The following is a 12,747-nucleotide window of genomic DNA, read 5'->3' as shown; positions in this document are numbered from 1 at the left end:
ACGCAAGCACCTGCGCAGCCGGCCTCCCTTTCGAAACTCCAGGCGCCTTCTACGAGAAAAACGATGGGACACGTTATGTGCAGTACTCTACTTTCCTGTACGTGCGGCAACGACACAATAGGCAGTCCGGCTGCCAGGGCCTAACAACGGCTCCAACCCGCCGACAGAATTCTGACTTCGTGTAAAACGCAGCTCGAGTCGTTTGTTAAAAAGAATCCTCCGAAGAATGACGCAACTCAGTTCCACCCATTTAAAGAAACAACAAGCAGCGAATTTGTCGGTTCTGTGTTCTGTTTCCTCGACTGGAGACCCCGTCCAGCTTCGCGTCCGTGCGGACCACCGCTCTCGCCTGTGCTGTAGCAACCCTGAGGCGTTGTTTCTTGTGTTTCGTCGCTACCTTGTACCCGAAGAAAAGCCTGCTTTCTCTTCTGCTTTCGCCGGCCCGTCGTTACCGTCCTGAGTCAAAATGCGCGTCAGATGTCGCAACTGATTCCAGTCTTGCCTTCACTAAGTGATAAATCCCTTGGTAATGTGATACATTCTAACAACCCAGGTGACTTCGAAGTGCGCGTTAACGGCTGCGAGGTGTCTCCGACCATGTCCACCTTTTAGCGTAAAGCAGAAACATGTTTTCACAGGTGTAGCAGCGTTAGCCTCGCTATCATAACTCCGCAGGGGCGGCAGATTTCAGCTGGAAAATAATCGGCTATACAAACCAATTTGGTGCTCTCGATCAGATCATTTAATACTTTGCTCCTCGAGAAGGTGGCGACAGCTCTTCTGGGCTCGATGTGTGCAGCGATGGATGATGCAGTTCGCTCGTGGAGTGAACTCACAGAGGACTGGGCCTGCCGAAAAAGCGCGGGTAAACCGGAAGCACGCATGCCACACAAACTGACTCGCCTTCATTCGCATCCCACGCATTTCGAGGCCTTTATAGTCCCTTTTCACTTGCCCCTTCTGCCATGATCACTACGCGTCTTTCACACTACTTGACGGTGATTTGCTGCTTCCCCTGGTCTGAGTCGTCTACTTTGACGGTGACGCGCAGCACGCCGTTCTCCATGGTCGCGTTGATGCCGTCGGGTTTGTAATTGCTCGGGAGCTGGAAGCGACGACAGAAGTACCCTGAGAACCGCTCGGTGAGAATGTTTTTCGTCTTGCCTTCTTCTTCCTTGATGACGTCTCCCGCAGTCTTTTCGCCTGTTGTGACACGCATCATAGCTTGGTTCCACACGCGTCTGCCTTCCCCCGATCAACAAAAGCGTCATCGCCCTGCCGGCATCCGCATTCAAGCGCGTGGCTCTGCAGAAGTGAAACGCGTAGCCTATGGATTCTAGTGCTGTCTGCTTGACTATAATCGGTTTCTAACTCAAAACGTGCCTCTCAGCGCCGGCGACCAGTTGTGCTCGAAAAGCTCCCTCGCAACCGCGCGACTGGTTCCCATACTTTTCTTGAACGGGGGGCACTCCAAAACGCGTCCTATACTGCGCCGTGCCCACTGCGCGCCCGCGGCGTCGCCTTCACTTCAAGGGGTTCCCCCTCTGTCGGGTTGCTTTCACACGGAGTCACCTCTTCTACGTTAGGCGTCACCAGCAACTTCGCTTCTGCTGCAGTGTACCGAAGGCGGGCATGGACCTCCCGACTCCTCCTCCAGCGCGAGGGCTTCCCAGGGCTTTGAGAAGTAGACGTGTACGGCGGGCAAGACGTGTTTCCCCACCTACCTTTGATCACGAGAGCTCCTTTGTCAACTTCGATGGTGACATCTTCCTTTTGCATGCCAGGCAGCTCGGCCAAAACAATCATTTCCTTCTTTTTGTCGTCGAAATCCACGTCCACGCGCGGCCTCCACGCGACGTCCTGCATCATGTCTGCTGCTGTCAGGGCCGTCTCGAACATCATGTCATCGACTGGGGTGCCAGCGAAGCCACTCCACAGCTGACGAGCCACATCAACAACAACGGTCCAAAACACCGGCGGTGGTCTACGCCTTTTATGTACATCTGAAACAGACCTCATCCGCACCTGGCGGTGTGGCCCCCTACACAATTGGAACGAGTCAGCCGCGTGAGACCTGGGTGAAGTGTACTCCATTTACTTCTTCTCAAGGGGTATATCTGTTTCGAACGCGTGTTTGCAATCACGTAGGGACTGTCTCAAAACCGTTACATGTGGTCCAGTGCGAAGCTTCTTAGCAGTGCGCACGTTCTTCGACCCCGAAGCTGTAGCTCCCCCTCCGCAACTTTCGCCCTTACCGGAGGCGTCCAGTAGGCAAGAGGCAGGGGGATCGGATCGTCGAAAAACTCGATCTGCAGACATCATCACCACAGGGATAGGAAACACCTGTCACGAATCAGCAGGTCTCTCGGCCTCCCGTCAACCCTGCATCTCCCTCTTGTGACGGAGTGGCGCCTCCCCGCGATTTGCAAACCTTGATACATTATAGTCTGCACAGACCGCGACGCTTAACAGCTTCTTCAGTACACATGTGCACCCTGGAGAGCACAAATAACGCATGGCACTCGCTGTCCGAATGCGTCTGCGGTTGCGTTCGCTCTCTGCATACAGATGCTGTATTAGCATTTAAGGCCAGAAGAGCAAACCCAGAAGCGACACAGATCACGTAACTACGTTTCGCCCGCGACGCATGGCACCTCGTCTCCTCCGTGCGTTGTCGCCTACGCTGGCAGCAGTGAGTGGTTACCCGGTTTCTTACGGGTCGCACATTCTTGTCGCGCATCAGTCTGTTTCTTGCGTCATCGAACGATGCGCAGTGCGAATGACTGCCAGCTGGATGAAAGGCTCGCATCGGACAAGTCCCGCTTGGCGCAATGGCACTTGCGGGCGCCGAATGCTTCATCGGGCATGACGGCGAACAGCAGCCCTGAGGGTGAGAAGGTGGCGTCTGTTGCGCCATGTTTATGTTGTTGTAAAGAGCGATCGAGGGAAGCTGCCTTAAACGGCCGCGTGGGCAAGACGCGCCTCAACCACCGGCTGAAACAGAATCCGAAGAATCAGAACAATTCGAGGTACCGTTGTCTCCACCTTCGCTTCAGCCGCCTCTCTGGAGGGCCTCAAGGAAGGGTCCACGTATCCACAGGCCGCGCTTGTCAAAGCACGAGGAGAATCGCTGCGATCGAGTGTTGCCTTCGTCGAGTGAACCAGAGAGGGGAAAAACGAACACTTTTGTAGCCGCACCTGGACACCTGCACGCGTGGGATCCCGGTTTATGAGTAGACAGGGTCGCAGTAGACACAGCTGGAGCTAGCGACCGGCAGAGCTCCGAGCGTAACGCCGGACAGTCGACCAGTGGATTCGCCAGCGAGCACTCACAGAGCTGCTCAACCGGGATGTGCGCTGGAAACGGACAACAACTGACTCGCTAGCTACCAAAGAGCGTTTGGCGCGGCACGCACATGGCCCACCGAATCGAAATTCATTATCGCTCATCGTAACGCTCTTTACACACCCGCAGGAAGGGAAAGGAGAGTCGCGGCGAGGGCAGGGTCGTGTGTGACCCGCCAGCAAGGCACTCGCCTTGATGACCGCTGGGGGTGTGGACTGTGCGATGTCGCCTCCAGGCTTCCATGCGGTCTCGCGAGCTAGCTGAAGAGAAGGCAACCATGTAGAGTCCCTCAAGAGTAATTCTCCATAGCTTTGGAAGGCGTGTGCTCCGCCGTGTGTTTACAAAGACTCAGGTTCGCCAGCAGCAATGAGGCAACTCGGAAGCACTTCATACCTCACATGCATCCGCCATGGTACATTGCACCGCCGAGGCGACTGGCAATACAAAGTAGCATGCCCTCCTGCTCCTCTCGAGGGGGAAGGGTTTGTTTCACGCACGACTTCGTATGTTGATTGTACGGCGTGCGGCACCGGCAGCAAGTTTACCCTACCGCCCGATGGATTGCTCCCCAGGGCCTGTCATTGCGACGTGTTGCGTCCCTCTGAACCTGCGTTCAGAAGGGCGTGCCAGCGTCAGCAATGCTGATTGAACCTTTGAAAGCGAACCACCCCTTCGTCGCGCGCGTATGCGACTGTGGTTTTACATGGCCTGGTTTCTTTTACAGATTCCCTTTTGACTCGACTGTCTCCGTGCGGCCTCATCAGATCTTCTGTCGGACGGTCCCGTGCGGGCCTGCTGAAGGGCATTCCTGCCAGAGATCAGCTGCAGCGGCTCTGCCACGAATTCATTTCGTGGCGAACAATAGAAATGCAAAACTTTCTGATCTCCATCGACATTGTACTTGGATGGAGCGGGTCATGAACTACGAAATACACGAGAGTCGTGAGGCAGCCAGCGTGCCTCTTCACGAGGACAGTGGGGCCGGGTGCACGTACTTCTAACACTGAATCCGTAGGCGACCTGGCTTTGCAGCACCTGTGAGCGAGCTCGTGCGAGGGCCTGTGCTGCAGCTGCTGTTTATTACTGTAGAAGCAGAGCGTCTTATTAGGGAGGCGTGTTGCTGCGCGGCTGTATCGCGCGACGCGTGACAATGTGAGGAAGAAAAGAGAGGTGAAATTTCGAAGGCGCACGCGGGTGCCACGAGCTTTCCGTGTTTTGAGAAGAGTCCTCCGCAACGTCAAGTCGAAACCACTGAAGGGAGTGCACGCAAGAAGACCGCACAGATAGGCACAGACTTCCCCTCCCGCACGCACTCTCCATTCGTTTTCCCTCATTCGCCACCAATCTTTTGTTTCGTCTCGAACTGATGCAACGACGGAATGATCAAAATCCCTACTCTGTTCTTCGCTCGAAGACGAGGCTACACACCGCGTGACGTCCCCGTGTCCCTTCTCTGAGCCCTGCTCGCGTTCTTTCACAAGTCGAGTTCTCGACTGTTTCTTTCCAAACCCCTCTCACATTCAACTGTAGGCGAAGAAATCCACGAACCGTTAGCCTACGCGTGCATCTTCCTGCCTTTCGGCTGGCCCTTGTTTCCTTCAAATGCTCAAACCACGCACGAGGCAGATGTGAAGACTAGCAAATCCAGTGTTTTCCTGTATTCTCTCTGCGGGTGTCTACTGAAAATGCGTTGAAAGGACAACGTGGAACGGCACAAGGGCAACGCAGAAATCGCACGCGACATTGCCCAGCGCCTCGTCTGAGCATATTGTATATCCATTGTATACCTCCATACACACGTTTTGACCGCGTATGAATACAAACATATATACATATGTATAGATTTTAATATCTATATATATGTAGATTGAAGTACGAGCCCATCTGTCAACGGATGGGTAAGGTGACACAGAGGGACTTCATAACATCCTAGCGCGCGTAGAGCCAGAGGCATCCTCCCTCGAAACCAGATGCCGCGTCGAAAGTGAAAGGCGGAACAGGTCGGGCGTGGGGAAGCAGACAGAGCGATGGCAAGCAATTGTAAGCAAAACTAGAAGACAAGAGAGGAGGAGGGCGCCTTCACGATGAGCAGTCGTGGAGACAGTCTTTACACACGAGGCAGGAAGAGCGGGACGATCTGGTCGGAAATAAATTCCTTTCTCTTCATCAAGATCTGCACAGAAAAGACAAGGCCATAAAAATAAATCCAATCCGAGGCGCTTCTGCCTCCACAAAAGATAAATAACATGTATATATAATATACCTGCCACGCCCTCAAATTGAGCTAATGCACCAAATACGGGCACAATCGGGAAGCTGGCAAGGATATATATATATATATATATAAATATGCATGCGCTGTAAGAAACACTTGTTCATTCATTCTGTGACCGCACGTTAAGCGTGGGACTCGGAGACATATCGCTAGAAATGAAAGTCGCCTAACGTAGTAGACAAAGACATGCCTTGATTCGTCCCCAGTCCGTTGACACGCATCCTACCATGTCAGCGATCCAGACAATGTTTCTGATTTCCTGCTCCTTCAGCTTCACCCATGCGTAGTAAATGCCTGCACAACAAAACAGAAAGCATCCCTTCTTCTCCAACACGGTGTCTGCCACTGCCTCGTTCTCTCCTCTCAGCCTTGCACTGTCCCTTAACCAAACCCTAAACACCGGTGAGATATCGCTCCATCTTGGAGTCGCGATTCGCATGCATGCGCGCCTCTTCGCTTTTCTGACGACAGAGTCGTTTGCCTCGATGGCCCCTTACCGTAATGGAACTGTTGCTCAAAGGCGAGCTCACACATGTTTGCAGTTTCGTTGTAAAGCAGATCTTCGAGAGACTTGAACTTGCTGGAACTCGCCAGGTCCGCCGCCGCCTCGTTGCCCTGACCCTCCTGCGCCGACCAGAAACAGAAAGAAAACCAATCGCCATCCAGCCCTCCGTGAAGATACCGCCCCGAAACGCGACGAAACGAGAAAAAAATTCAAAAAACCCCCGACACACGCCTCAACGCGCTTCCACGAGGCCCTCACAAAGTGCAGACGGTCCGACACCGCGGAGCGCCTCACACTCGAAAAACGCTCCGACCTGAGTCTCTCTCGCCTCGTAGGAGGATGCTGCTCAGCGCATCTGAGAAGCAGCCTGTGAGCGATTCATTCAGCGATCCAAGAGACTAGAATCCAGTTGACTGGGAAGCAAGACACATGAACACGACGCGATGACTCTATACGCTGTTCAATCACAGCCAGCACACACTCGGCGCGCAGCGGACTAGGACTGCACGCATGACTAGACGTGTACGCCACTCACGCATGCATGCAAATACTCACACGTCCGCATATGCATTCGGACATACTGCCATACATTCATGTGTTTTGCATGCACATATATAGCTTTGTACACACCTATCTTCCTGTGCATATACATACATGAAATAATAATATGCATATATAAATAAGATGCGCACCGTACAGCGGAAGGAATGCACAACACGCAAGGCGGTCAGACCGGACGAAAGGACAAGAAAGGCAGTTCGAGGCTTCGTTTCCCTCTCTCACCTGGCCGACGTAGAACGACTTGCACTGCTCGTACAGGTTGAGGTAGTTCTGCGGCGCGACACGCAAAGACGAGACTCCCTCCCTAAATGCACATGTCGACTAATATCAGAGATTCTTGTATACAGCTATAGAGATATATCGATGGGTATGTGCATATGAACAAGAACAGGAACTATAAGGCTCGCGCAGGAAAATGTAGATGCACTCCAAGAAACGCAGAGACTGAAACAGCTTTCAACCCACGCCTCTCGCCCCCAAAGCCACGCAAGCTGAAGACACCGCCGTTATCTCTTCACGGCTAAAAAAAACGCACACCTCAAACTGAAGAGTACATTTAAACACGAAAAACCATCCATCACACAGCGGAATCGCGTCATAGACGTCTGTATGTGCAGATTCAAAGTCCGTGGCTTAAAGGCTGCGGTCTTTTCGCTCTCGAGGCCGCTGTGGAAATGCCGAAAAAACTGCACTGGGATGCAGTCCGCGATAGATTCTGCCTCAACTGTTACTCCACGTACAGAGTAAGGCGCGAGGGTAGCGCGGACGGTGGAGTCGTTCCACGCCTTGCGAAGGCCGTCGGTGCCTGCACGCGCACGAAAAAAAAACAGCATGGCCTCTCCAAAGAGATTAACACACGTGCACAAAAACACACAAAATGGCACGCCAGCTTTAAACAAATGCACACGGCGGCGCCGGAATAGCGATAGCGACGAGCCCGCGCCGACGCAACAAAGGCAAGAAAGGCGGCAGACTCCTGCAAATTTCCAGTTATACACATATATACATATATATAGACTCAAAAAGCGTGGTTGATTGTGTCACGATGTTCTGTCTCCGTGCGGCCTCAGATTCGCCTTTTCTCTTCGTCGAGAGCCAGGAAAACATTCGCTGCGTTTGAAACGAGCGAGACCTCCCTGCGCCCTCTCTTTCTCTTGGCCTCGCCTTCGGCTCTCTTGCGAGGCCGATGCAACGCTAAGAGAAGCGACTGTCATCCTCGGCATGCGAGCGCAGGGCAGAGAAACGAGAGTAACAGACCGCAGAGACACGGGCGCAATACAGTCTGAGGAAGGAGACATGTGTCTCGTCGATCGGCGCGTCAGGCCTCCGAAGCGCTCAGAGAAGCAGAGAAGAAATACGGAAACACGAGAGAAGAGTTCAGCGACAGTTCATCGAGACGCAGGACTGACCTTCTCCGCCAACACAGTTTACCTACGCGGCTACGGCGTCACATGTGCGCATGAGCCACAGCACCTCGTATGCTCACGCATTACATATACACATATATAATTACTTGCATGGTTTTCACATTAGAAATATGTATGTATGTATGTAAAAACCCTATCGAAGTTGGGCGAAGACCGGGGTAGAGAGGGGCTGCGAGAGGGCAGCGACGCATGCGTTTCCTGGGCTAGTCCATTCTTCTCACCTTCGGGGTAGAGGTAGCCGAAGGACGGATACAGCGCCTGGCGATCCATCTGCTGCTGCTGGTTCGAGGACAGCGAGTTGACGACTAAGCGAAGCACGCGGAAGTCTGCCTCCGTCTGAACAAAATTGAGAAAAATTTGAATAAATGCGGGAAAATGCAAAAGATGCAACCCGCGAGCCGGACTCAAAGACGCCGTCTCGTCTCTCTCCCTCTCACGCGACGGAGCTCATGTCACCAAACTGCACGGCCGGGCTTCCAGCCCTGCTTCCTCGCTCTCTCTTTCTCTGTGTCGCATTCGGATACACAGAAACCCCGCTTCTACTCGCTTTTTTGTGAGCCGCTCTGCCCCCCTCAAAGGAGAGGAGGCGGCTGCGCGACGAGGAGAGACCTGTTTGAGTCCTCCGCGAAACGCACCTTGAGGATGTGAGTCATGACTTCCTTGGTTGTGCCGCCGAGGGACTGGGAGAAGGCGTAGAAATCCTCGAGCCAGCCTTTCTTCAGACTGTTTCGCATGAGCTCTAAAAAAAAAAAACAAGAGCGCTCGCTCCTCTCTCAACCCCTGTTACAAATATTTGTCAGTCTGCATAACTCTGTCTCTCTTCTTTCTTTGCAGTCGCACCCTGCAGTCTCGAGTTCTCTTCCCACAGCGTTGCGAGCCGGCCTGTCTGCCTCCGGGAAACCTTCTCGAGCATCATTTATTTTGCCAAGAATTACCGATATCGGTCTCTGAGACGATGCTGGCGACCTCCGAAAGACTGTGGCCGCCTTGCTCCGCATGCGCCGCGGCTTGAGAGGCAGACTCTGCCAGAAAGGCTTGAAAATACTTTCCCACGGGCGTGTCAATCAGCAGCGCGCGGTAGAGCTCCTCGTAGCTTGTTGTCAGATCCATGTTCGCGATCGCGGCCATTTCCTGCGCAAAAACACATATCAAAGCCGACAAAAAGTCTTCACACATTCACAATGACATATAATATATATGTATATATATATATATATATGACGCGGATAGACGACACCTCGCGTTGCAACGCCACCCTGCCGTATGTACATATATATATATATATATATATATATATATAGGATGGTAGATACAGATAGGTAGATAGTGATCGATGGACACATCTTCTGCGCTTTTACCTGGAAGTAGCCCATCGGATCGACGCGCGCGAGGAGCTCGTGCGCAGACTTTCGGTTGATGGCGCCTTGAATCAGGCCCACGACGTTGTCAATCATTTTCTCGGTCCTGAAAACAGAAAAAGAGAACTGCAGTAAACATGCCGGCCGCGAGAGAGCATCCGCCACGTGCGCGCTGCGAGGACACTCGAAACCCTGCTTCTGCTCCACCTCCGCAGTCAAATTTCCGCCGCGTGCCTCCAAGCCCCGCGCCCCCAGAGCTCTGCCCTTCTCCGCAAGAAACAAAATCAAACCGACCGCAGTCGCGCGTCCACCCTTCTACATTCTCCATGACCTCCTCCTAAGCTTCCTATATATGTGCACGTACGCATGCATATATATATTTATATCAGGCCGAGGTCGGCGAGCCAGTTAATGAGCATGTGAGGAATAGCGTGGGAACTGCGGCGGGATGTTCACACGACATGATCCTTTGGCACACGCAGGATGCAGAGAAGGCAAACACGCAGCCTAGCTGAAGCCCGGGCCAGGCGAACTCTGCAAAGAGCCAGATGCCGCCGATTTTCCCGATGCAGAAGGCTGAAGGCGTGGCTGCGATCGTGCAAAATTCGCTTTACGTTTTTTCGATTTCTCTTACGCAATGAAGTCGAGGAACTTCCCGAGGGGGCCGTACGCCTGCGACCGCAGATATCTGAACAACCAGAAAAAAAAAACAAACACTGCCTAGAAACAAACAATCAGCCACCTGAGGAGTCCGATTTTACTAACTACCTATCTACAACGTATCTATCAGCCTATACCGTAGTATATATATATATATATATATATATATATATATTTATAGATAGATAGATAGATAGATAGATAGATAGATAGATAGATAGATAGATAGATCTGGATATAGTTCGATTCTTCATATACAGCAGTACCTACTGTGTAGGATGCCATTGGAAATATAGGATGATTGCATACTGATCGATGCGTTCTTGAGTTTGGAATCCTTCGAGGACAGCGAGAGACGAGCGCTGACAGAAAATTTGAGGCACACGCGGCGCCAACAAACGAGGAACTGAGAGGGACACTACAGACGAGAAACGATGGAAAAACCGCGAAAACCAGGGTGCCACAGCAATCAGAATGCAGCAGAAACCGGTTATTAAAACGTAAAAACTTTAGCAAAGAGCGCAAAGATTCGTGTCCTACCTGAACTCCGCCGCCATTTTTTCTCTGCATTTTTGAGACAGCGTGGGAACGGCAAGCGGAAGCGGCTCATCCTGCATGAAGGGGCCGTAGTCGGTCTCCTCCAGCGCCGAGCGGAGGTCTAAAAGAGCAGAAAAACGGAAGTTGAGAAGCAAGTGTGCAGAGGCGCGAATACAATCGCAGAAAAAGGCGAATTGAGGATAAACAGGATAGGGCTTAAGCCGACGCGATACTTGACACTCGGCAGAGGTACGGAAGCGAAAAAAACCACACAGGGCACATCGAAGGGCGCAGACGAAGTGGATGAGGGAGGAGTTGAAAAGAAGCCGGGGGAAAAGGTAGATGTCGGGCGGTCAACCAGACACACAGGATTTCAAAAGAAAACGCGAGAATGCCTCTGAGAGCATTCACGCATGACTCCCTGCATGTATCTACAGCTGTGGATACAGGACGATTCGGTTCGATGTGCAGAGACGCGCCACATTGAGAAACAGATATCAGAGAAGGCCTGCGGGTCTCACCTTCCAGCGAGTCTGCGGCTGCGAGTTTCTTGTAGTCCTCCTCCGTCAGAAAGGCAGAGCGCAGACCGCGGCAGATCCCCTCCAGGTAGCCGTCATCGACGTTAAAAAACGAGAGTTCCATGGTGAAAGAAATGGGATTTAGCTGCGTCGCGCGCTCTGCGGTGTACGATGAAGAGGTTGAGCGAAGGAGAGGGGTGAGGCCGGCTAGAACAAGGCTCAGAGGAAGAAGTCTAGAGAGAGGCAGGGCAACTTGATTGCTCTGTTTCCTTCTCTTTGTGACCTCTGGGATCTAGAGAGTGACCCTCGTTCCGGGATACGACTCGCGCAGCAACTCGCCGCAGCAGAAATGCAGACGCAGCAGGCGAGGCGATGAGAAGCTGAGCCTTTGCGAAGTCTAGAGGACGGCTGGACGAACACGATCTCGAAACGAAAAGAAGGAACAGGGCGGAAGCGATCGCGAAAGAGGAAGTCATAAAGCTGTTCACCCGAAGCGGGACCACGGACCCGAACAAACGGCAGAAGGCGAAGCTGGAAACGGAGGAAAAAACGCACCGAACGCTGGGACAGCAGTGAGAGAAGAGCGACACACAGGAACACGGTGATGTGATAGTGAAGAACAGGAGGAAAAACAAGGAGAAAATGCGCGAGGAAAACTGCAAATCAGAGGTGAGTCGAGTACGGTGAAACGAGCTACGGGGCCACAAAACGCGACTCCAAAGCGGACAAGTCAGCCACGAACGCCACAAAGAGTGAGAAATTAAGTGTTTGCCGTTGGAGAAAATGGACTTTTGCTTCTTCAGTCGTTCTGAAGGGACTGCATCAGAAAAGCGTAGAGGAGCGATGCTGGAGTGTACTGTACATACACCCGCCGCAGGAGGAAAAAACCTCAGCGCCAACGAAGGGTTCTTCGGACACTTGCGTGCTTCTCTTTCCCCTTTCTCTTCGCGCTGAAGCCTTTCAAAGACGATCACCACTTTCTTTCATCTCGTGTTGTCCTTCACTCGCTGGCACTGCTGGCAAAGCCAAGCAGCTGTCTCTGTTTCTTTTCCAATGCTCTGCTTGCTCATGGTCGCCGGTGCTCCCGTTTATAAGGCGGCTCTCTCTATCGCGAAACAGAGGTCCGCGACGACGCTCGCGAATTTGCGAATTTGACTGAAACGCGTTCAGATCTCGCTAAGTGAACTGGATCGAGCCTGCACGTGTTGCTCGATGTCAAAAGCGGTGTTCAGTGGAAAACAAACTGAATACCGGTCTCCACAGAGACTCGCCGCCCCCCTTCCCGTGGCTTTCCCGTACATACACACCACTGTCGTGAAAAGCCAAGGCGTCTACCGAGCAGCAACAACTCTGTTTTTACTGATCTTCTGCAGAGCGGAAAGTTGTCGCTGCCTCCTGGCTTCCGTCCTCAACTCCCTCTATTCCCTTTCACCACTGTTGTCCCTTCAGCGGTCGCTCCATCGGAAGTCCACAGCTGTCTCTGTTCCCGCTTGGCTCTGTGTTTGTTTCTGTTCGTCAGTATTTCGCTCTTCCTCAGTCCTCCACGCTCCCCGTGGCAAA

At 52.6% G+C, this 12,747-nt stretch overlaps 2 protein-coding genes across 2 annotated transcripts; both read right to left on the bottom strand.

Moving 5' to 3' along the window:
• Window positions 1–988: 988 nt before the first annotated feature.
• On the bottom strand, window positions 989–2,917 carry BESB_002640 (bradyzoite antigen BAG1; the record flags this gene model as incomplete). Its single annotated transcript, XM_029359019.1, has 4 exons — window positions 989–1,203; window positions 1,725–1,938; window positions 2,256–2,309; window positions 2,705–2,917. The coding sequence occupies 4 exons, from the start codon at window positions 2,915–2,917 to the stop codon at window positions 989–991; spliced, it is 696 nt and encodes a 231-aa protein (XP_029221932.1).
• Window positions 2,918–5,453: 2,536 nt separating this feature from the next.
• Window positions 5,454–11,311, bottom strand: BESB_002630 (putative vacuolar ATP synthase subunit d; the record flags this gene model as incomplete). The annotated part of the gene is made up of 12 exons (XM_029359018.1): window positions 5,454–5,519; window positions 5,848–5,915; window positions 6,119–6,245; window positions 6,910–6,957; window positions 7,428–7,492; window positions 8,336–8,450; window positions 8,750–8,853; window positions 9,050–9,245; window positions 9,473–9,578; window positions 10,107–10,160; window positions 10,673–10,790; window positions 11,191–11,311. The coding sequence occupies 12 exons, from the start codon at window positions 11,309–11,311 to the stop codon at window positions 5,454–5,456; spliced, it is 1,188 nt and encodes a 395-aa protein (XP_029221931.1).
• Window positions 11,312–12,747: the final 1,436 nt, after the last annotated feature.

The sequence above is a fragment of the Besnoitia besnoiti genome, chromosome I (assembly GCF_002563875.1).
Source record: "Besnoitia besnoiti strain Bb-Ger1 chromosome I, whole genome shotgun sequence".
NCBI lineage: Eukaryota > Apicomplexa > Conoidasida > Eucoccidiorida > Sarcocystidae > Besnoitia > Besnoitia besnoiti.
The sequence above is the reverse complement of the archived record's forward strand: the minus strand, read 5'-3'. Positions and strand labels throughout refer to the sequence as shown.